This window comes from Somniosus microcephalus, chromosome 1, assembly GCF_052327205.1.
Source record: "Somniosus microcephalus isolate GS21.2 chromosome 1, FLI_Smic_1.0, whole genome shotgun sequence".
In the NCBI taxonomy this organism is placed as follows: Eukaryota; Metazoa; Chordata; class Chondrichthyes; order Squaliformes; family Somniosidae; genus Somniosus; species Somniosus microcephalus.
In genome coordinates, this window is record NC_140987.1 from 178725690 (window position 1) to 178751202 (window position 25513).

The following is a 25513-nucleotide window of genomic DNA, read 5'->3' on the forward strand; positions in this document are numbered from 1 at the left end:
ATTATAATGCACAGCTACTAATGTTGGGGCAAACGAAATTGGGGATGTACAAGAGGCCTAAATTGGAAGAATGTAGAGATCTTAGAAGATTGTGGAGGTTACAAAGATAGAGAGGGGCGAGGCCATGGAAGGACTTGAACACAGATGAATGCGTGGCTAAAGAGTTGGTGCAGGAGGGAGGGCTTTAGTTTCCTGGATCACTGGGTCTGCTTCTGGGGAAGGTGGGACCTGTACAAGTTGGATGGGTTGCACCTGAACCGGAACGGGACCAACATCCTTGCGGGGAGGTTTGCTAGTACTGTTGGGGGGGTTTAAACTAACTTGGCAGGGGGATGGGATACGGAGTGGAGCTGTAGTAGGGGGTGATGCACAGCCAAATATAGAAGAAAAAACAAGTCAGCCTGGAAGGTAGAGCAAATATGTAACGGCACAAGGGAGTATGGCAAGGCTGGATGGCATTTATTTTAATGCAAGGAGTCTTGCGAGTAAGGCAGATGAATTGAAGGTGTTGATGAACACATGGGAGTATGATATTGTTGCTATCACAGAGACATGGTTGAGGGAGGGGCAGGACTGGCAGCTCAATATTCTGGGGTATAGAATCTTCAGGCGAGACAGAGGGGAGTGTAAAAGGAGGGGGTGTCGCAATATTAATCAAGGAGTCAATTACTGCTGTAAGGAGGGATGATATCTTAGCAGGTTCCTCTAATGAGGCCATATGGGTAGAACCTAAAAACAAAAAGGGGGCAAGCACTTTGCTAGGAGTGTACTATAGGCCCCCAAACAGTCAGGGGAAGATAGAGGAACAGATATGGAGACCGGTGTCAGGAGCAGCAGGAGGGCGGCAGCACAGTGAGTATTGAAGTTCACTTTCACGGGCTTTTTTCCCTCAGAGACTTACCAATGACCGGCGGCAGCGTTCCAGAGCAACATCACGGTTCAAAAAGTGATGCGGGCAAGAGGAAGCAGCTGATTGGGTGTGCACTTATACTACTCTATAATTTGACATTTAAGATTAATAGTTTATAAAGTTTCTAAGGTCTTAATTTTTGTGGTTTATAGTTTCTAAGGTCTCTGTTGTGTAGCGGGGAGTGGTAGTAAACAAGGGCTCTTGTGTATATCAGTTAATTGTGGTGTAATTAGTGGTATTGATTTGATTTAGTGCTGTTGGGAAGGGTTTAAACTAAAATGGCAGGGGGTTGGGAACCTGTGCAGGGAGACAGAGGACAGGGAAGCAAGGATAGAAGCAAAAGACAGGAAGGAGAAAAGCTAAAGTGGAAGGCAGAGAAATCAAGGGTGTAAATCAAACAGGGCCACAGTAAATAATAATTCTGAAAGGACTAAGAGTGTTAAAAAAACAAACCTGAAGGCTTTGTGTCTTAAGGCGAGGAGCATTTGTAATAAGGTAGATGAATTAGCTGCGTAAGTAGATGTAAACGGATATGATATAATTGGGATTACGGACACTTGGCTCCAGGGTGACCAAGGCTGGGAATTCAACATCCAGGGGTATTCAATATTCAGGAAGGACAGGCAAAAAGGAAAAGGAGGTGGGGTAGCATTGCTGGTTAAAGAGCAGATTAACACAATTGTAAGGAAGGATATTAGCTCTGATGATGTGGAATCTGTATGGGTAGAGCTGAGAAATACCAAGGGGCAGAAAACGTTAGTGGGAGTTGTATACAGACCCCCAAACAGTAATGTTGAGGTTGGGGATGGCATTAAACGGGAAATTAGAGATGCGTGCAATAAGGGCACAGCAGTTATCATGGGTGACTTTAATCTACATATAGATTGGGCTAACCAAATTAGTAACAATACTGTGGAGGAGGAATTCCAAGAGTGTATACGGGATGGTTTCCTGGACCAATATGTCGAGGAACCAACTAGAGATCAGGCCATCTTAGACTTGGTATTATGTAATGAGAAAGGATTAATTAGCAATCTTGTTGTGCGAGGCCCCTTGGGGAGGAGCGATCATAATATGTAGAATTCTTCGTTAAGATGGAGAGTAAAGTAGTTGACTCAGAGGCTAGGGTCCTGAATTTAAATAAAGGAAACTACGACGGTATGAGGCGTGAGTTGGCTAGGATGGATTGGGGAATGTTACTTAAAGGGTTGACGGTGGATAGGCAATGGCAAACATTTATAGATCGCATGGATGAATTTGTTCATCCCTGTCTGGCATAAAAATAAAACAAAAACGGTGGCTCAACCGTGGCTAACAAGGGAAATTAGGGATAGCATAAGATCCAAGGAGAGGACATATAAATTGGCCAGAAAAAGAAGCAAACCATCAGATTGGGAGCAGTTTAGGATTCAGCAAAGGAGGACAAAAGGATTAATTAAGAGGGGGAAAATAGAGTATGAGAGTAAGCTTTCAGGGAACATAAAAACTGACTGTAAAAGCTTCTATAGATATGTGAAGAGAAAAAGAATGGTGAAGTCAAGCGTAGGTCCCTTGCAGTCAGAATCAGGGGAATTTATAATGGAGAACAAAGAAATGCGAACCAATTAAATACATACTTTGGTTCTATCTTCACAAAGGAGGACACAAATAACCTCCCAGAGATGTCGGGGAGCATAGGGTCTAATGAGAGGGAGGAATTGAATGAAATCAGTATTTGTAGGGAAATGATGTTAGGGAAATTGACAGGATTGAAGGCCGATAAATCCCCAGGGCTCGATAATCTACATCCTAGGGTACTTAAGGAAGTGGCCCTAGAAATAGTAGATGCATTGCTGGTCATCTTCCAAAATTCGATAAGACTCTGGAACAGTTCCCATGGATTGGAGGGTAGCTACTATAACCTCACTATTTAAAAAAGGTGCTAGAGAGAAAACGGGGAATTATAGACTGGTAAGCCTGACATTGGTAGCGGGGAAAATGCTATAGTCCATTATAAAAGATGTAATAGCAGAGCACTTGGAAAACAGCGACAGGATCGGACAAAGTCAACATGGATTTACAAAAGGTAAATCATGCTTGACTAATCTACTGAAATTTTTTGAGGATGTAACTGGTAGAATAGATAAGGGAGAACCAGTGGATGTGGTGTATTTGGACTCTTAGAAGACTTTCGATAAGGTCCTGCATAAAGGATTAGCATGCAAAGTTAAAGCACATGGGATTGGGGGTAAGGTACTGACTTGGATAGAGAACTGGCTGGCAGACAGGAAGCAAAGAGTTGGAATAAACGGGTCTTTTTCCGAGTGGCTCGATTGGGCTTATATTCGCTAGAGTTTAGAAGAATGAGAGGGGATCTCATTGAAACTTATAAAATTCTAACAGGACTAGACAGATTAGATGCAGGAAGGATGTTCCCGATGGTCGGGGAGTCCAGTACCAGGGGTCACAGTCTAAGGATAAGGGGTAAGCCACTTAGGACTGAGATAAGGAGGAATTTCTTCACCCAGAGAGTGGTGAACCTGTGGAATTCTCTACCACAGAAGGCAGTAGAGGCCAATTCATTAAATATATTCAAGAAGGAGTTAGATATATTTCTTAAGGCTAAAGGGATCAAGGGATATGGGGAGAAAGCAGGGACAGGGTACTGAATTTGGATGATCAGCCATGATCTCATTAAATGGCAGAGCGGGCTCGAGGGGCCGAATGGCCTACTGCTGCTCCTATCTTCTATTGTTTCTAAATCTCAGAGAAGTGTAGAAATAATAGGGTAATAATAGTAGGGGATTTCAACTTCCCCACTATTAACTGGGATAGTCAGATTGTGAAAGACTTAGCGGGTGCGGAATTCTTAAAGCGCATCCAGGAGAGCTTTTTGAGCCAGCATGTAAAAAGTCCTACAAGAGAGGGGGCGGTACTGGACCTAATTCTAGGGAATGTAGCCGGGCAAGTGGTAGATGTGGCAGTGGGAGAGCATTTTGGTCATAGTCACCATAATTCGGTGAGATTTAAGGTAGTCATGGAAAAGGACAAAGATGGACTGCAAATAATGGTTCTAAATTGGGGGAAGGCCGATTTTAATAGGAGAAGGCAGGATCTGGCCAAAGTGGACTGGAATCAGCTACTTATAGGAAAATCCACATCAGAGCAGTGGGAGTCTTTCAGAAAGGAAATAGAGAGAGTACAATGCCAACATGTTCCTGCAAAGGTCAAGGGTGGGACCAACAAACCCAGGGAACCCTGGATGTCAAGGGATATACAAGAATGGATTAGGGAAAAAAAGGGAGGCTTTTGGCAGAAACAAAGGACTAAAAACAGTGGAAGCCCTAGAGGAGTATAGATAAGTGCAGGGGAGTACTTAAAAAAGAAATTAGGAGAGTGAGGGGGGCATGAAAAAACACTGGCAGGCAAAATAAAGGAAAATCCCAAGGTGTTTTATAATTATATTAAGGGCAAGAGGATAACCAGGGAAAGAGTAAGGCCCATTAGGGACTAAAGTGGCAATTGTGTGTAGAGCCAGCAGATGTAGGTGAGGTTTTAAATGAATATTTTGCATCTGTGTTCACTATGGAGGAGGACGATGTAGGCATAGAAATCAGGCATGGGGATTGTGATATACTTGAACAAATTAATATTGAGAGGGAGGAGGTACTAGCGGTTTTAGCGGGCTTCAAAGTGGATAAATGCCCAGGCCCTGATGAGATGTATCCCAGGCTGCTGTGTGAGGCAAGGGAGGAGATTGCAGGGCGCCGACACAAATTTTCAGAACCTCTCTGGCCACAGGGGAGGTGCCAAAGGACTGGAGAACAGCTAACATAGTACCATTATTCAAGAAGGGTAGTAGGGATAAACCAGGGAATTACAGGCCAGTGAGCCTAACATCAGTGGTAGGGAAATTATTGGAAAAAATTCTGAGGGACAGAATTAGTCTCCACTTGGAGAGGCAAGGATTAATCAAGGATAGTCAGCATGGCTTTGTAGGGGGGAGATCATGTCTAACCAATTTGATTGAATTTTGAGGGGGTGACCATGTGTGGATGAGGGTAGTGCAGTTGATGTAGTCTACATGGACTTCAGTAAGGCTTTTGACAAGTGACCATGTGTGGATGAGGGTAGTGCAGTTGATGTAGTCGGCATGGACTTCAGTAAGGCTTTTGACAAAGTCCCGCATGGGAGACTGGTCAAGAAGGTAAGAGCCCATGGGATCCAGGGCAAATTGGGACATTGGATCCAAAATTGGCTTAGTGGCAGGAGGCAGAGGGTGATGGTCGAAGGTTGTTTTTGTGACTGGAAGCCTGTGTCCAATGGTGTATATCAGGGATCGGTGCTGGGTCCTTTGCTGTTTGTAGTGTACATTAATGATTTAAGATATGAATGTAGGATGTATGATCAGCAAGTTCGCAGATGACACGAAAATTGGTGGAGTGGTAAATAGCGAGGAGGGAAGCCTCAGGCTACAGGACGATATAGACGGGTTGGTCAGATGGGCGGAACAGTGGCAAATGGAATTTAACCCTGAAAAGTGAGAGGTGATACATTTTGGGAGGACTAACAAGGCAAGGGAATACACAATGAATGGTAGGACCCTAGGAAGGACAGAGGATCAGAGGGACCTTGGTGTGCATGTACATAGATCCCTGAAAGCAGCAGAACAGGTGGATAAGATGGTTAAAAAGGCATATGGGATACTTGCCTTCATTAGCCGAGGCATAGAATATAAGAGCAGGGAGGTTATGATGGAGCTGTACAAAACGCTAGTTAGGCCACAGCTGGAATACTGTGTGCAGTTCTGGTCGCCACACTATAGGAAGGATATGATTGCATTGGAGAGGTTACAGAGGAGATTCAGGATGTTACCTGGGCTGGAGTGCTTCAGCTATGAAGAGAGACTGGACAGGCTGGGGTTGTTTTCCTAAGAGCTGAGAGGGCTGAGGGGGGGACCTGATTGAGATGTACAAAATTATGAGGGACATAGATAGGGTAGATAGAAAGGAACTTTTCCCCTTAGCAGAGGGGTCAATAACCAAGGGGCATAGTTTGAAGGTAAGGGGCAGGAGGTTTAGAGGGGATTTGAGGAAAAACGTTTTCACCCAGAGGGTGGTTGGAATCTGGAATTCACTGCCTGAAAGGGTGGTAGAGGCAGGAACCCTCACAACATTCAAGAAGCATTTAGAGGAGCACTTGAAACGCCACAGCATACAAGGCTATGGACCAAGTGCTGGAAAATGGGATTAGAATAGATAGGGCTTGATGGCCAGTGCAGACACGATGGGCCAAAGGGCCTCTTTCTGTGCTGTATAACTCTATGACTCTATGAAAACTTTAAATTCGAGGCATTGCTGGACAGGAGCCAATGTAGGTCAGCAAACACAGGAGTAATGGATGAATGGGACATTGCGAGTTTGGATATGGGCAGCAGAGTTTTGGATGATCTCAAGTTTACGAAGGTTGAAGATGGGAGGCTGGCCGGGAGGGCATTGGAATGGTCCAGTCTGGAGGTAACAAAACCATGGATAAGGCTTTTGGCAGCGGGTGGGTGGAAGTAGGCGGTCTTGGTGATGGAGAGGGTATGAGGTTGGATCCGGAGGGGAGGCAAAGTCATGGTGGGATTTAAAACTAAGACAAGGATTTTGAATGGAGTGGATTAGTGAACATGGAGCCAAAGTTGGTCAGTGAGGTCGGGATGATAGGCAAGTACGACATAATAAGGCCAGGATATATGCACTAGAGTTTTGAACAAGTTGGAATTTATGGAGGGTGGAGGATGGAAGGCCAGCAAGGAGGGTATTGGTATAGTTGAGTCTGGAGGTGACAAAATCATGTATAAGTTTTAGTGCAGAGGAGGATTGAGGTCAGCAAGCAATGTTGCGGAGGTGAAAGCAAGGGTTCTTGGTCATGGATAGAATGTGGGGTTTGAATCTGAGCTGAAGGTCAGAGAGAACTGGTCAGCAGAGTTGCTGACAGTTACTTCTCGACTCCCACAGGGATCTATCTTTGGCCCCCTCCACTTCCTCATCCATATGCTGCCACTCAGCGACATCACTCAAAGATGTGACGTCAGGTTCCACATACACACCAACACCACCCAGCTCGACATCTCCACCACCTCTCTCGAACTCTCCTCTGCCTCTGTGTTGTCAGCCTGCTTGTCCGACATCCTGTCCTGGATGAACCACAACTTCCTCCAGTTAAACACTGGGAAGATCGAAACCATCGGCTTTGGTCCCTGCCACAAACTCTAACCTCACTACTGATTCCATTTCCCTCCCCGGCCACTGTCCCAGGTTGAAACTGCATGTTCACGTTGCGTCCTATATGACCCCAAACCGAGCTTCTGATCTCATATCCTCCCCATCACAAAGGCAGCCTACTTCCACCTCTGCAGAGCAGTTATCTGAATATGGTACATGTGCATTTAACTATTTATCAACGGTGTGTTCTTTAATATTTCTTCATAATGCTGGAATATCCCGAAACTTTGCTTCAGGGATCAAGAACTATGGCCCCAATTTTAATTGGGCTGGATGGTGGCAGTTAAAATAACAGGAGTTACATACCCTGTCCGATCCCACTTCCTTTCCGCAGTGTCCCCATATTAACCTGCTCTTTTGAGCAGGCGATTAGGACACCTGCAGGAAGGTACATGGGGCTAGAAATTCGGTGCCTTAGCGCCTCCTGTTAACACCTGCGGGGGGCGATAACGGAGCGCTGAGGTCTTGCCGCCCGTGAAATTCACCTGCCGGTTTGCGGCGGCGGTAACCCTTATCGCCACGCCCGCCTGCAGCCGGAGATCGTGACATCATCCAGCCATGCATCGCCCCGGTAGCACCCTGGACCTGAAATTCATTTCCGCCCCCTGAAGCATCGCCGGGTGAAAACGCCAGCTTCAGGGGATGTGCATCAGGTGACCGGCCGCTTCGGGGGTGATGCTTAAAGGTGAGGTGGCCAAGGTAAGTAAAAAAAAAAAAAGTACCTTTTTTGATCTGTTTTTATTGCGGGTTCTTGCCCGCGATCAATCAGGTTCGCAGCTCCCTTGGTGGTCCAGGTAGGTGCCCTTTCTTTTGTAGAGCCTGCAGCGATGGCCCAACACGGCAGTGCTGCACGGCCCAGTGTGCAGAACTCACCGCCCCTCCTGCTGCCGATCGCGCTCCAAGATGGAAGTGGAGCGCTTGAATTAGTGCTCCACCTCCCTCTTGGAGCGAGAAAAATGAATTTTTTTAAAGTTAGAAAAACATAGCGTCTGCCGCTTATTTTTCAAACTTTTAAAAGTTATCGCCCCAAATTTTTCACCCCCATAAGAACATAAGAATTAGGAGCAGGAGTAGGCCATACGGCCCCTTGAGTCTGCTCCGCCATTCAATAGGACCATGGCTGATCTTCGACCTCAACTCCATTTTCCTGCCCTATCCCCAAATCCCTTAATTCCTCTGGAGTCCAAAAATCTATCTGTCTCAGCCTTGAATATACTCAGCGACTGAGCATCCATAGGACTTTGGGGCAGAGAATTCCAAAGATTCACAACCCTCTGAGTGAAGAAATTCCTCCTCATCTCAGTCTTAAAAGGCCTACCCCTTATCCTGAGACTATGCCCCCTAGTTCTAGACACTCCAGCCAGGGGAAACAACCTCTCAGGATCTACCCTGTCAATTCCCCCTCAGAATCTTATGTTTCAATGAGATCACCTCTCATTCTTCTAAATGGCAGAGATTATAGGCCCATTCTACACAATTCCACCTCATAGTATAACCCTCACATCCCAGGGATCAATCTAGTGAACCTTCATTGCATTGCCTCTGAGGCAACTGTGCACAATACTCCAGGCGTGGTCTCACCCGAGCCCTGTATAATTGTAGCAAGACTTCCTTACTCTTGTACTTAAACCAACATGCCATTTGCCTTCCTAATTGCTTGCTGTATTTTTTATTCGCTTATGGGATCTGGGCGTCGCTGTCAAAGCCAGCATTTATTGCCCATCCCTAGTTGCCCTCGAGAAGGTGGTGGTGAGCCGCCTTCTTGAACCACTGCAGTCCGTGTGGTGAAGGTACTCCCACAGTGCTGTTAGGTAGGGAGTTCCAGGATTTTGACCCAGCGACGATGAAGGATCGGTGATATACTTCTAAGTCAGGATGGTGTGTGACTTGGAGGGTAACTTGGAGGTGGTGGTGTTCCCATGCACCTGCTGCCCTTGTCCTTCTAGGTGGAAGAGGTCGCAGGTTTGGGAGGTGCTGCCGAAGAAGCCTTGGCGAGTTGCTGCAGTGCATCTTGTATATGGTACACACTGCAGCCATGGTACACCAGTGGTGGAGGGAGTGAATGTTTAAGGTAGTGGATGGGATGCCAATCAAGTGGGCTGCTTTGTCCTGGATGGTGTCGAGCTTCTTGAGTGTTGTTGGAGCTGCACTCATCCAGGCAAGTGGAGAGTATTCCATCACACTCCTTACTTGTGCCTTGTAGATGGTGGAAAGGCTTTGGGGAGTCAGGAGGCGAGACACTCGCCGCAGAATACCTAGCCTCTGACCTGCTCTTGTTGCCACAGTATTTATGTGGCTGGTCCAGTTAAGTTTCTGGTCAATGGTGACCCCCAGGATGTTGATGGTGGCGGATTAGGTATGGCAATACCGTTGAATATCAAGGGGAGGTGTTTAGACTCTCGCTTGTTGGAGATAGCCATTGCCTGGCACTTCTGTGGTGCGAATGTTACCTGCCACTTATCAGCCCAAGCCTGAACGTCATCCAGGTCTTGTTGCATGGACTGCTTCATTATCTGAGGAGTTGTGAATGGCGCTGAACACTGCAGTCATCAGTAAACATCCCCATTTCTGACCTTATGATGGAGGGAAGGTCATGGTGAAGCAGCTGAAGATGGTTGGGCCTAGGACACTGTCCTGAGGAACTCCTGCAGTGATGTTCTGGGGCTGTGATGATTGACTTTCAACCACCACAACCATCTTCCTTTGTGCTAGGTATGACTCCAGCCAGTGAAGAGTTTGCCCCCGATTCCCATTGACTTCAGTTTTACTAGGGCTCCTTGATGCCACTCTCGGTCAAATGCTGCCTTGATGTCAAGGGCAGTCACTCTCGCCTCACCTCTGGAATTCAGCTCCATTGTCCATGTTTGGACAAAGGCTGTAATGAGGTCGGGAGCTGAGTGGTCTTGGCAGAACCCAAACTGGGCACCAGTGAGCAGGTTATTGGTGAGTAAGTGCCGCTTGATAGCACTGTTGATGACACCTTCCATCACTTTGCTGATGATTGAGAGTAGACTGATGGGGCGGTAATTGGCCGGATGGGATTTGTCCTGCTTTTTGTGGACAGGACATACCTGGGGGTTTTCCACATTGTCAGATAGATGCCAGCGTTGTAACTGTACTGGAACAGCTTGGCTAGAGGTGCGGCTAGTTCTGGAGCATAAGTCTTCAGCACGATAGCCGGGATGTTGTCGGAGCCCATAGCCTTTGCTGTATCCGGTGCACTCAGCCGTTTCTTGATATCACGTGGAGTGAATCGAATTGGCTGAAGATGGGCTTCTGTGATGGTGGGGACCTCGGGAGTAGGCCGATATGCATGCTAACTCTGTCTTTCTTGTACTAGGACACCCAAACCCAAAGTGGAGTCCTGTGTTAAATATGCAGATCAGGTCCGATGATGTTTTTAGGACATACAATCTGCAATTTCAGCCGGAGTCTTGAGTGGGTGGGGTGGGAGTGTTGGCTCCCCCATCAGGTAAAACCTGCTGGGAGCTGGATCCTGGGCCAGGAGAGGCACAGAAGTTAAGTATTAAATTATTTTTCCGGTTTCCTTGTGAGCCCGGATGGGTCCTCCAGGCCTCACACAGAAGCCTTGGGCCCTGTTGCACCGGGCTACCCCCTCCCCTGATCGCAGCAAGACTCCCTCTCCCACCCCGCCCCCGCTGATTGTGGCCAGATCCCACGCCTCCATGGGTCTCCGACTGTGGCCACTTGCAGCTTGCTTGTGCTCCCACCCACCGCCCCCACCCCCCAAGGTCAGGCTGTCACTTTGGCTGGCTGTCGGGCGGGAGTCTATAGCAAGTTATTTCATTTTTTTAAAAGTTTCTTGCCTTGCCTGTGCCACTGGCTCCCTCCCCGCCTCCCTATTAATATTGGGCCTATATGTCTGAAATTACTTCACTGTGTCTATGGTTACAAATGCTCACAACCAACTTGCTTCAATCATTGTGTTATTAATTAGCACATTAAGATGGCAGCATAATAGTTATTTCTAACTGTGCCTCATTAGAGGGTTTACAATGGCGAAGGAACATAAAATTGGATCTGTCTCTAAAGTTACACTTACCAATGTGCTGGTGCTGCAGGTGGTCATCTTGCATATTTGCCCTCAACTTTTAAATGCAATTTATGTAGAGTACCACATTCTTATTTGCTGGTGCAAACTTTTCCTAAAGTATGATGTCAAAATCTATTATCACCGGTGTATCTTTTAGTAGTACTTGGATTTCTCCCTATTTAATCAATAAGTGATCAAAGTAGATTATGTATTTTTTTATTTAGCACAGATATATGCCGATAAGAGTGTTACTTATAAATATTTATTTAATTATTTTGATAGGCAAAGTTAGAATCCTTCCCTCACTACTCCCTTGGGCAAGTTAATTGTATTTCCTTTATCTATGTCACTGGTGTTGGCGAGCCAAAAGGTACTTAACCAAGGACACAATTCAAAATACATATAAAGCCCTAACCGTGCTGACTGCTACTGCCTGATTATTGCCAACTGTATATGCACAAGGTTACTCATCTGCAGTCACAATGATGATGTTTGACTGGTTGCCAGGGGAAGGTCTATACAAAACAGCAATACAAATACTGTTATGCTGGCCTGTATGGGCAGACAAAAAGCTCAGCCTGCCACAGTCAGAACAACAGGGTGACCCATATTCCTTTACATAGTTTCTGATACTGCTAGGGGCATAGGGAGAAACCGCCTTTTGAGTTTGTGCTCTGTGTTACCAGTGGCACTATTTCCAACTTTATACTTCTTAGAAGAGTGAGGATTCCTATTATAATGTCGTTTAAGCTGGAACAAAACCAATTACAGTAATCTTGCAATAATAGAAATCAGAGATGAATATCAGTGCATAATAAGAATTATAGTCCAGCTCAGCACACTGCATCAATAACATACATAGCATCCCAAGAGGCTGGGCACAGCAGACAAAATGGCACCTTGATGAATTGTTGGGGACAAGATCACAGCATTCAAGGATTTATGAAGGCCACAAGTGTTGTGTATTGATTGCGAGTTTGACACCAGTTAATACGGTAATGTAATGTGCGAGTTTAACACCAGTAAATACAGTAATGCAATGTGCAATGCATTATGGGAATTACCCAGGAAAGCAGCAGTCAGCCATTTTACCAATAAAGATCACAGTTATAAGCCTGTCTGCCTGACTCTGATTTAATTCGACGTATCTACATGCTTGGTTGAACGCATTAAAGCATAGATACAACATTGGCGACGAGGATAACGGACAGAATCTTTTTAAAAAGGTAGTTGCCCAAGTTTTAGTTAGCTAGGATGGAGAAGACCGGCATTCAAAATTTTGCATGTTTCGCCGAGCCAGCCACGTTGGGTCCGAGATGGTTAACGTCTTTTGAGCTTTATGCCAACGGCAAAGGACTCATTATCGACGATACCTCTACAGCTGCCACAAAGCAGAGGAGAAGAGCTCTACTTCTACACCTAGCAGGACCAGATGTCCAGGATATCTTTTCGACTCTACCGGACACAGGAGAGCCAGCAGACTACACGGCGGCGGTTAGTGCTTTGAATCACTACTTCGTGCCCCAGGTCAACGCAGCATTTGCTAGACAGACTTTTCATAAGTTGTCCCAGAAGGCAGGTGAGACTGTGCAACAATTTGCTACTCGCTTGCGGCAAGCTGCTAAAGACTGCTTTTGGGGGGGGATGCGGATAATCAAATAAAAGAGACGCTATCCTGAGTAGGTGCACGTCATCCTATGTGTGGAGGAAATTGCTAGAGAAAGGGCATGGTCTAATGCTCGCCCGCACGTTACAATTGGCCTCACAATGTGAAAGCGTCGAGGAGCAGATGTCAGCCATGTCATGTACAGAGAAGGCGGAGACAGATACTGTTCGTCGTGTTACACAGAAAAGAGGGTGTTATGCGAAAAGCTCGACAGAGAAACCAAAGGGAAATGGCGATAGGAACGAAAGAAAATGTTATAGATGTGGACAGACAGACCACATGGGCAGAGATCCGAAATGCCCAGCACGCAGACAAACGTGTCATAAGTGCAAGGGAAAGGATCATTTCTCCAAAGTATGCCGCACAAAGGGTACAAAGAAACACAGTGTGAACAATGTAGAGGAACAAAATAACTGTGCATTTGCTGTTACTGGAAATAACGTGACAGAGACTTACCTTTTGTGTGGGGCGAGTAAACCTGAGAATGTTAATTGATTCGGGTGCAACTAATAATGTGATAGATGAGAATACATGGGAAGGATTAAAGTCAGAACACATTAAGTGTCAGTCACATGTCCCTAAGAGAGAGAGAAAGTTATTCTCTTATGCTTCTAGCCGACCACCGTCAGTTAAAGGTGTATTAACATAGAAGATAGGAGCAGGAGTAGGCCATTCGGCCCTTCGAGCCTGCTCCGCCATTCAACGAGATCATGGCTGATCATCCAAACCCTAGCACCCGGTCCCTACACCGACAGCCATCCCACCCAAGCCCTATCCCCGTAACCCCACGTATTTAATCCCCCCTAACACTAAGGGTCAATTTTTATCATGGCCAATCAACCTAACCCGCACATCTTTGGACTGTGGGAGGAAACCGGAGCACCCGGAGGAAACCCACGCAAACACGGGGAGAATGTGCAAACTCCACACAGACAGTAACCCGAGGCCGGATTTGAACCCGGGTCCCTGGCGCTGTGAGGCAACAGTGCTAACCACTATGCCACCGTGCTGGTGGGATTACAATAGGTAAGAGAACTGAGCAGGCGGAGTTCATTGTGGTTAAAGGCCATGGAGAGCCGTTGCTAGGAAGGGAGACAGCCATGAAACTGGGAGTTTTAAAAATAGGCGCATATGTCTCAGCTGTGGTAGATGTAAGACAGCTACTAGAACAGCTGTATCCAAAGGTGTTCCAGGGAGTAGGAAGGCTGAACACAAAACAGATCAGTTTGTATATCGACCCACAAGTGAAGCCTGTGGCCCAGCCACTCAGGCGTATACCATTCAACTTAAGGGGGGCAGTAGAGGCCAAAATAAAACAATTGAGGGACATGGACATTATCGAACCTGTAACTGGTCCCACCCCATGGGTAAATCCTGTTGTTATTGTACCAAAAGCGGGTAAGGATGTAAGGTTATGCCTAGACATGAGACGAGCAAACCAGGCAATAGTGAGGGAACGATATCCAATCCCCACCGTTGATGAGATACTCCAAGGTATGAACGGCTCGACGGTGTTTAGTAAGCTAGACCTGAACTGGGGTTATCACCAGCTAGAACTGACCCGAGTCACGAGAAATCACAACGTTTGCAGTACATAACGGAATATACAGGTACAAGAGGCTGATATTCGGTGTGTCTTCAGCTAGTGAGCAATATCAGCACGAGATAGCTAATGCCTTAGCTGGAATAGAGGGTGTTGAAAACATCTCAGACGACATTATCGTGCATGCACACGACCAGGAAACGCACGACAGACGCCTGCACGCTGTCATGACCAGACTAATGGAAAGTGGACTGACACTAAACTCAGAGAAGTGCCAATTCAACATGGACCGATTGATTTTCATGGGAATCCTGTTGTCTGAAAAGGGCATTGGACCAACAGCAGAGAGAGTGCAAGCGGTGGCAGAAGCTCGGGAACCAGAGAATGCTACAGAGGTGAGGAGTTTCTTGGGACTCGTTGGGTACAGTAGCAGATTCATCCCGCAGTTTGCAACGCTATCAGAGCCACTGCGACGCCTGACGAGAAAAGACACACCATTTAAATTTGGATCACAACAGAGACAATCATTCAGTGCACTCAAGGAAGAGTTGGCCAGAGCCGGCACTTTAGCATATTTTGATAAGGACGCACCAACCAAGGTGATAGCAGATGCCAGTCCTGTAGGTTTAGGTGCAGTACTAGTTCAGGACCAACAGGGACAAGAGGTGCCAATATGCTATGTAAGTCGTAGTTTAACAGACTGAGAGAGGAAATACTCTCAAACAGAGAGGCCATAGCTCTTGTATGGGCTTGTGAGAGGCTGCATCCATATGTGTATGGCCGAAAATTTAACTTGGTAACTGACCATAAGCCATTACAAGTGATATACGGCCCACACTCTAAACCCTGTGCCCGTATAGAGAGATGGGTACTTAGATTACAGCCGTACGATTTTAAGGTGATACACATTCCAGGCAAGCAAAATATTGCAGACCCACTGTCACGATTGCTGGGGGAGACAGCAAAACAGGTGAGGCATTCATATGGCTCAGATGAATACGTGAGATTTGTAGCTGTGAGTGCGACACCAAAAGCACTCACTACTAGAGAGGTGGAGGAAGCCTCTGCTACCGACCCAGAGCTGATTGAGGTACGGAAGGCAATCACAAACGGACATTTTGAGAACTGTAAAGCTTATGCAGCAATTGCAAACGAGCTGTGCGTAGTGGGGTACCTAGTTCTTCGGGGAACACGCATCGTGCTACCCACAGTGTTACACGCACGAGCCCTGGTGTTAGCACATGAAGGACACTTGGGAATAGTTGGAACAAAGCAACATCTCAGAACCAAGGTTTGGTGGCCTGGCATGGACAAGGCAGCTGAAAAACACTGTAAAGCGTGCCACGGCTGTCAGATAGTAGCCAGACCCGACCCACCTGAACCGTTGAGACCAACACCATTACCGGAGGGCCCCTGGCAGGATGTAGCTATAGACTTACTGGGACCCTTGCCATCCAACCGCTCCATTCTTGTGGTAGTTGATTATTATAGTTGCTACTATGAATACGACATCATGACCTCCACAACAACAGAGAAGGTTATTGATAGTTTAGAGTCAATCTTCAGCCGTCATGGTTTGCCAATCACCTGCAAATCTGATAATGGTCCCCAATTCCGATCTGAATGATTCAAAGAATACTATGAAAACAACGGGATCAAACACCTGAAAACGACAGCAAAATGGACTCAGGCTAACGGAGAAGTCGAGCGCCAGAATGCATCGCTGATGAAGAGAATCAGAATTGCTCAGTCAGAAGGACTAGATTGGAAACGTGAACTTAGAAAATATGTGACTGTGTACAGGAGCATTGACCATGCCACGACAGGAAAGAGCCTGGCAGAGCTGCTCTTTAAACGGAAAATGAGAGGAAAGCTGCCAGACATCACAGAGTCGCGCGCAGACATGGAAGTACGTGACCGGGACGCAGAACAAAAAGGCAAGTCCAAACTGTACGCAGATGAACAGCGGAGAACACAATACTCAGAGGTGGAAGTTGGCGACACGGTGCTGGTATGGCAGGACAAAGTGGACAAGTTCACCACTCCTTTTAATGCCACACCGCACAAAGTTTTGAGTAAAACAGGGAGTCAAGTAGTAGTAGAATCTCCAGACGAAGCAGGCTACTCGAGAAACACTACGTTTGTGAAGAAATACAGAACCAATGGACCAAAGGAGACACTCCATGAGCAGGAGGAAACACAAGGGACTGAGGACAGTATAGTAGACCCTGACACACATACCACTGTGACACAGGCAATACCCACTGACACCAACATGTCAGACATACCCAATACAGCCAGACCTCAAAGGGTTAAAAGAAAACCCCAAAGACTGTCTGATTATGTCACAACATAAACTGTGCGAGAACTGCATGGGTGATGTTAAATGTTTAAACCTGGGAATTATTTAGTTGTGTGGTAAGACACAAGTTTGTAAAAAGTTTATAAATCAAATAAGTTATGCAGTGTTATTGTAAGCAACTATTTGTAAACTGCAAGTTTGTTTCCAAGGAAAAGGGGGATGTCGTGTATTGATTGCGAGTTTGACACCAGTTAATACGGTAATGTAATGTGCGAGTTTAACACCAGTAAATACGGTAATGTAATGTGCAGTGCATTATGGGAATTACCTGGGAAAGCAGCAGTCAGCCATCTTACCAATAAAGTAAAGATCACAGTTAGAAGCCTGTCTGCCTGACTCTGATTTAATTCGACGTATCTACATGCTTGATTGAACGCATTAAAGTATAGATACAACAACAAGGATCCACAACATTTTAATTCAAAAGTATCACCCCTGGTCATCACCATTTTAATAAGATTGACATTTAAGCACAGCCAGAGAGGAAATTACTCCCAGTTGGGATCCATCAAGTTAGATCCACAATAAATATTTTGGAAAACCTGAGGGGGTAAGTGGGGACCAGACTACTGACCAGTCAGGAACATTTTCAACACTGGTTCATAGTATTATCCAACATCTCACTTCAAATTCTACAACATACTGCCTAAATAAAGAGTCTGCAAGAACACTGAATAAAATTATAAAGCTTGCAAATATCAACCCTTAAATAAAATAGCCGGATCTTTTTCAAACTTACAAATCTTATTTTGAATTTTTGCATTTAAATTAATTTCAAGAAAGAACATGCATTTATATGGTGCCTCAGTTTCAAAACTGAGATTGATAGATTTTTGTTAAGTAAGGGCATTAAGGGATATGGAACCAAGGTGGTTAAATGGAGTTAAGATACAGATCAGCCATGGTGTAATTGAATGGCTCGAGGCCTGAATGGCCGCCTCCTGTTTCTATGTTCCTTTCACAACCTCAGGACCTCCCAAAGTGCTTTACAGCCAATGAGTGTATTCACTGTCGTAATGTAGGAAGCACAGCAGCCAAATTGTGCACAGCAAGGTCCCTAAAACAGCAATGAAATAAATGACCAGATAATGGCCTAGAAATTGAGTTGGCGCCGCGCCAGGGCTTTAGCGCCGGAAATTTAGCGCCGGCGCTAAGTCCCCCTGCGCGCGCCAAAAATTCAGTAGCGCCGCGCCCAGGCGGCTGCCGGCGCTACTGGCGGGCGTGAGCGCCTCCCAATGGGCGCTGACTGCCGCATTGCGGCGCTAATCCGGCGCTGCGGGACCCGATGCGGTGCGGCAGGCTGGGGAAGTGCAGGCCTCCTCCTTCAGTTAAGGAGGAGCTGCCTGCACCCGCCCGCTGTCCGTTCAAATATTGAAAAAAATGAGCCCGGCACCTCGGACAAGTGCCGGGCTTGCAGGCCAGACGCATCTGTTCCGCGGGGGGGGGGGGGGTGGAGGAGTCCGGGGAGGGAGGTGCGGGCAGGCGGCCGGCGGGAAAGCGGCCGGCCGCCGCGCGACCTTAATGCGCCGGCGCTAACTCGGGGAAGACTCGGTTGAAAAAATCTTAGTTGCGGCTGCCACGGGCGAGGCGGCCGCAACTCAATTTCGGCGCTGGGGCCCGTCACCACGGCAACCGGGACGCTGCGCACACCGATGACGTCATCGGTGCCGGCGCAGCGCAACCGGTCTACCGCCGATTCTAGGGCCCCAGGGAATTTCTAAACTGGCCATAACTCCGGCGCTAGGCCCTCTAGCGCCTCAAATGCGGCGCTAAGGCTACTCAATTTCTAGGCCAATCTGTTTTAGGTATTGGTTGAGGGATAAATGTTGGCCAGGAACTGAGAGCAATCCCTCACTTATCTTTGAATAGCACCATGGGATCTTTTACATCCACCCGAGCAGGCAGACGGGGCTTTGGATTGTGAAGTGCCAGCCTAGATAATGTGCTCAAATCTTTGGAGTGGGGCTTGAACCCACAACCTTCTGATTCAGAGGCGAGAGTGTTACCATTGAGCCAAGGCTAACACAATTTAGAATAATTTCCAAAAATAAACTAATAATGCACCTAAACTATATTATTCCTGACTGTTAATTTGTGCATCTTTGTGGGAGGATATTTGTATAGTCGCCAAATTTAATTATCGTTTTTACCGTCTCTGGTTATAGCAGCACCTCAAATAATTGGGATTTAAGACCTGTTCCTCAAATTGTGTTAAAATGGGACTAATAATACTGTAGTTTACTTTTAATTCCTGTTAAATTATATTTCATAAATTATGCTCACCCTGCTATTTCACCAGGGAAATCAATTATCGGTCCAAATATAAATCTGCTTACTTTACCACTTCTGAAAGTAGGGACATAGAGTTACATAATAAACCTGGTGTAGTCGAGAATGTTACCACTGAGCCACCGGCACCTTCCCGTTGTCCTTTTAAACATACTTGTTTTATTTAAAAATCACAAGGGGGAAGAGGAAGATTTCTTCTGTTTGCTATTTGTAGTGAAATTATGAATGTGAGTATAAAGAACTTGATTGTGATTTCCCTATAAATAATGAACAGTAGAAATCTTACCCTCCAAATTGTGTAATTGTAAACAAATACACTATTCAACAGAATGCCAACATAACTTCAGTTATGTGGAGAGACTAGAGAAGCTGGGATTGTTCTCCTTAGAGTAGAGAAGTTTAAGGGGAGATTTAATAAAGGTGTTCAAAATTATGAGGGGTTTTGATAGAGTAGATAAGGAGAAACCGTTTCCACTGGCAGGAGGGTCGGTAACCAGTGTACACAGATGTAAGGAAATTGGCAAAAGAACCAGAGGGGAGAGGAGGAGAATTTTTTTTAACGCAGCCAGTTATGATCTGAAATGCACTGCCAGAAAGGGTGGTGGAAGCAGATTCAATAGTAAATGGGAATTTGATTTTTACTTGAAAAGGAGAAATGTGCAGGGTGATAGGGAAAGAGCAGGGGAGAGAGACTAATTGGCTAGCTCTTTCAAAAGAACCAGCACAAGCATGATGGACTGAATGGCCTCCTTCTGTGCTGTATGATTCTATTAAAACAAGAAGTTTGCATTAAAATCGCAGCTCTATAGAATAAATTTTTCTTCACATCTCCAGCATTGGATTGCTCTTAAAATGTATTATAGCAGATAAGAGAATTCACTGCACACCAAAATATTAAATTACAGAGTAACTGTGCAAGGCCAACTCACGTACTTCTCATCCCACACATGGTTTCCTCTGTGAAAAATGATGAGGTTATCTTTGGAATCCAGAGCAACTCCAGAAACTTGGCCCAGCTTTAGTTTCCCTCCAGGCCAGTCAATTGCTTCTTCCAAGTGAGAAACTACAAGTTGGAAAGAAAAAGTCATTAGCAATAAATAAATAAGACTTTATTTTTACATAAATTAATACATCAGTATTTACATTTGGCATACAGATGCAATTGTTCGCATTTCATTATCACATATGAAGAACAGATTAGTATTTGTTTTAAACATTGGGAACATGGTGAATCTGTGATGCAGTAATCAAAATAAGCTGTTACCTTGTGAAGTCCTTTAGCAATTCAAAACCAGTAGCATTTATTCAATATAAGAAATACCGATGGCTGAATTACTGAATCTGGTTATTGTTTTGTGGCAGCTGCCTGGCATGTCAAAAGTGAATCAATAAAAGTTAACAATTTCCATCAGTGCCTAAAATATGTCTAATTACAATGTTGTTTGCTCATATTTAGGATTTCTCATAACCATTCTGGCAATGGCCCCAGAAATCCACAGGGGCAACATCTCGACATAAGTGCCGGGATGTGCATATTGGGAATCTCCAGAGCATGCAGGGTCAGGAGTTTCCCTAATTTTAATAACCGTGGCAGGTGTCTGTGGTACTAGGGGTGGAAGCCAGCTGAGGGAGGCTGCAAAATGTGGCAATGGCTGTCCCCTGTGAAAGGAGGTGGTGTGCCAGGGCCACTTTTCCAGCATGTTGGAGTTGGTAGCACCATGTAAAAGAGGTGACCCCGCAAACTCTGCCAGAATCTACACCGGAAGATCACCAGCAGCACTTACGTCAGGATGTAGTCCCTCCCCTGGGAGGATTATCATTTTTCTCAATTTTCTTTTAGTGGGGCACATGGAGAGATGCAGAAAACATGATAGCAGTTGCTGAAAAACTACTTGTCATTCTACCATAGTGAATCGGAGTGCAAAGGCACACTACTTGCCAGACACAGAGAGGAAGGATGTGCAAGAGCATCTGACCAGTGAATAATTTTGTAGGCTTCTGCTTGAAATTTACTTGAATGATTTTTTTTGTCTTGATATTCTTAGAGAATTATCAAAACTGTACTTGTGTTACAGCCTTTCTAGTCTTCTGCTCATTGTTAGCATTCAGGAAAAAAGCTCATCCTCATTTTTCCAATGTACACTACCTCCGGTTTTCATGTTAAATATTTATTGTTGAGAACAGAGCTTGGACATATTGGGCCTAAGCCAAGTACTCTGGGTATACCCCATGATAATTGCTCAGTTATGTGTAGTACCTTTGGCAGCACTTTGTATTTGAACCATAAAATGATTCTAACTGAGAGGATAATATAAGGCTTCAGCATGTTAACCCATCCTCTCTTATTCACAACCAATGTAAAGTTACCGAGCACACTGAACCAGGACCAACTGATCAATAAATTATCACATTATACATTATCAAAACCAAACATACTCTGTTCAACACCATAAGGAGCTTTTTAAATGCCACTGTAGTAGAATGTGGCACCAGTCAAGTCATTTGAACTCTCCTGCTGTTTTATCTTGAAAGTTGGCTGTGGTATTTTTAGCAGATCATATAGGCAGCTAACCAGAAAGTTTCTAAGCTTACCTGAGCCATACAAACCAGGAAAATCTTAGGTTCAGCCTGGTCTGTGTCAAGTTAGGCAATCTTAACCAGAGGGTATCACAAAGAACAGTAGAAACTTTATTTTTTACACAGAGGGTTGTGAGGTTGTGGAATTTACTATAGGAGTTAAGTGACTGAAGCAGAAATGGTATTAACGTTAAAGAATTGGTTACATAGGTGGCTGAAAGAAAGAAGAATAAAAGGATATGGGAATAGGGTGGGCACATGGGATTAGGACTATTGCTCGTGTGCAGAATAAACACCAAGATAAACTGGTTGGGCTAGACGGCCTGTTTTTGTGTTGTAATTTCTATGTAAATGATATTAGTATACCCAGATAATGGAGGGAGGGCAAAAAAAAAAATCAAACAAGGGACCCACAACTGATTACTACCAGCAACATCTCTGTGTATAAATCATAGCTGAGGGCAGGGTCATCATTAGGCTTTTGTACGATAGACTCCAAGGTCAAATAACTCAATGACAGTCATTGTCCATGTAGTGTATGTACCCGTCTACCTTTAAGGGAACGATTGAGTGTAACCGTTCACCTTTAAGAGAACTACTTTAGGTGTGGCACTATTTGGTTGGCTTCTGTATACGGTAATACCGACAGTGACCACACCAGTATATAAGTGATGTTACAGGATAACTAGGGCAGATTCGCCCTGACCTCTGAATAGTAAAGACCTGTTTGTTTGTACTTCAAAAGTCTGTGTATTTATTTACTGCACAACCCACAGACTTTACAGTGGCGACGAGTCCGATCGTACCCTGCGGCAAGAATAGCAAAGTAACAAAGAGCGTCGAAGAGAGGCAACCGCCCTCGTCGTGCTACCAAAAGAAAACACGAGGCTACAACAACAGGAAGTGTGGTAATTTACAGAAGCTGGAAGACTAGCAACAAAAGCTTCATCAGCAACAGGCACTGATTACCCTGCTACCACGGTGTGGAGTGAGCCGACCAGCAAGAAACAAGGCGGCCGAAGAGACTGAGTAGGGGAAGGGGTAGAAGTATCCGGAGGAGAAGGGCAGAGCACTCGACCTCGGTCGAGGGGGAGCTGTACCGGCCAAAAGTCGGGTCCAACGGCGTCGGGTGACAGCCGGACCGCGATCGGCGGGAAAAATCCGGGTAGCGACCGCAGCCACGAAGCGCTGAACCTGCGAGTAGGCGCGGGAGGAGAAACCCAGCTGCAGCCGGGGAGGGAAACACCGGTCTGCGAGAGGGCTGGGGAGGCGAACGGGAGCCGTGCGGGTGAGAGCCGGGTGCGGAGTGAGAGACTGCGAGGAGCCAGTCCAGCGGCTGAGCTGTTCTCCACCAACGGGGTACTCAGAGCCGGCAAAACCGAACGTGCGGGAGTGGGAGAGCGAACAGGAGCCGAGAACAGGGAGAGAGACTGCGCGAGAGCCAGTCCAGCAGCTGAACTGTTCTCCACCTACGGAGTACCCAGAGCCGGTAGAACCGAACGTGCGGGAGAGGGAGAGACAGAGCCGAGCACGGGGAGAGAGAGAGACTGCGCGAGAGCCAGTCCAGCGGCTGAACTGTCCTCCGTTAACGGGGTGTACACAGCGCCGGTAGAGCCGTGCGGGCGGGAGGAAAGACAGAGCCGAGTAAGGGGAGCTGTGCGAGAGCCAGCCCAGCGGCTGAACCTGTCCGCTGTGGGGAAAGCGTACCCCTTACACCAGGGAGAAACGCGGAAAGCCGCCATTAGGCGGAGAAGACGACAGAGGCGGGAAACCGCCATTGAAGTGGGCGGGGAGAGAAAGGAAGAGCGGGAAACCGCCATTTTCGCGGGAAAAGAACCGCCATCTTAACTGCCATTGAAGTGGGCAGAGAGAGAGAGAGAGAGAGAGAGAAGGGAAGAGCGGGAAACCGCCATTTTTGCAGGAAAACCGCCATTTTAGAAAAAAAAAGATAATAAATAATACTTAAAGAAATACTGTGCTGCTTCAAAGAAAGAAAGATGCCTAAGCGAGGGAATATTAACGATTTTAATTCTGAAATAGAAGACTGGGCCACGTACGTGGAACGCATAGAGATCTATTGCGAAGCCAACAAAATAGAGGAAGACGACAAGGCGATAACATTGCTAAACTCGATGGGGGCAAAAACATATGGGCTCTTGAAGCATCTAATAGCACCAGCTAAACCAGCGGATCAGACCTTCGAAGAAATTGTGGCTGTGCTGAAGGACCACTTGAACCCCACACCGTTGATGCTGGCTGAACGATTCAAATTCTATGCAAGAACGCAGAGGAAAGACGAAAGCAATGCGGAATACTTGGTCGAACTGCGTAGGCTAGCGAAATACTGCCAGTTCGGAGGGAATCTGACAGAGGCACTGCGGGACAAGTTCGTATGCGGATTGTCCAAAGAAGGAACGCAGAAGCGACTACTGGAAGAAAACGACCTCACACTGGACAGGGCTGTCCTCATAGCTGCATCACATGAAGCCGCAGCGAAAGGAACGGCCGAAATGCAGCTAAAGGCGGCGGCACTCGGGGTGGACCAAATTACTTCGAGCACAACAAAATGCTACCGTTGTGGGAAGACCACGCACGACCAGAATCACTGCTGGTTTAAGAACCAAGAGTGTCGGAAATGTGGCAAACTGGGTCACATCGCGAAGGTATGCAGGTCCGGGAAAAAGACCAACAATCAACGGAAGCCACCACAAGAAAAGTACAACAAGGTACACAAGGTGGCTGAAAAGAGTTCAGACGAACAGAATTCAGACTCAGACCCAAACAACCAGGAGCTGGGTAGTCTGAAGATCCACAATGTGGGGAAAGAAACTGATCTACAAACGATTTGGGTCGTACTAAAAATAGCTGGAGTCCAAGTACGAATGGAGCTGGACACTGGATCAGCTCTATCAGTCATCAACCGAAGGGACTACCACCGGCTGTTCTCTCACATACCTTTGAGAAATACCAAGTTCGTATTACAGACATACACGGGGCATAATGTATACCCATGGGGAAAATAAGAGTCAAGGTGAGAGATAGAGGGAAAGAACACCCAAGAATGAATTTGTACGTATTACCTGAGGGAGGACCACCACTTCTAGGACGGGAGTGGATTAAGAAAATAGACATGGAATGGCACTACCTAAAAGCCATAATGAAGGAGGATTCGGTGCAAGCTATCAGCTCAGATTCTGAGATGGATGACGATAAGACCAATTCAAATATGCATGACAAGGCTAAAGGGGACTTGCCGACGATGGGGAAGGAAACAAAGACACGCAGAAAGACTTATGTCACCAAGAAGAATAAAGTTACAGAGCAGAACTCCAGGTTGACAGAGAATTCTGAGCCTGTTCAAGCTAAGGATTCATCCACGACGGAAGAACACCGAGCTCGGACTCAAACTTATGTCAAAGTACGACAACAATTAGAACAGTGGAGTGACCGTCTCGTACAAGAGATGAAAAATATGGAAAAGTTCTGGGACACTGAATGGGAGAACCTGGAAAGACAACAGAGACAGCTAGCTCGAGAAAAGAGCGACCATAGAGCCATCGTGGCCAAGTACCGATCACATCTCCCGGAAACTGTTCAGGAACTAGACTATTTACAGAACGACCTAAAGGAAGAGGAATCTTCAGGAAGCCAGGATTTTATCCAAGTTCATCTCTACGACTCGTTGCAAGCAGAGTGTAACAAGTTGAAGGAACAGTATGAACGGGCCCAGACTACAATCCTGGAAGGGGTTAACTCGGCAACCTCCGAAAAGCTAGTTTTAGTGAAAGCATATGAACAACTAAAGTTTGAACATGAGCGAGAATTACAAAGGCTGCAGGAAATGTTTGACGAGCTCCAGGCCAA

The 25513-nt window shown here is 46.1% G+C and overlaps 1 protein-coding gene across 1 annotated transcript in view; it reads right to left on the reverse strand.

Annotated features, from left to right (window-relative positions):
- pam (peptidylglycine alpha-amidating monooxygenase) overlaps window positions 1–25513 on the reverse strand; it is a 255985-nt gene that overhangs the window by 54837 nt on the left and 175635 nt on the right. The window contains exon 15 of the mRNA XM_085987745.1: window positions 20006–20135. Coding sequence (XP_085843871.1) covers window positions 20006–20135 — 130 coding nt within the window. The remainder of the gene's footprint in view (window positions 1–20005; window positions 20136–25513) is intronic.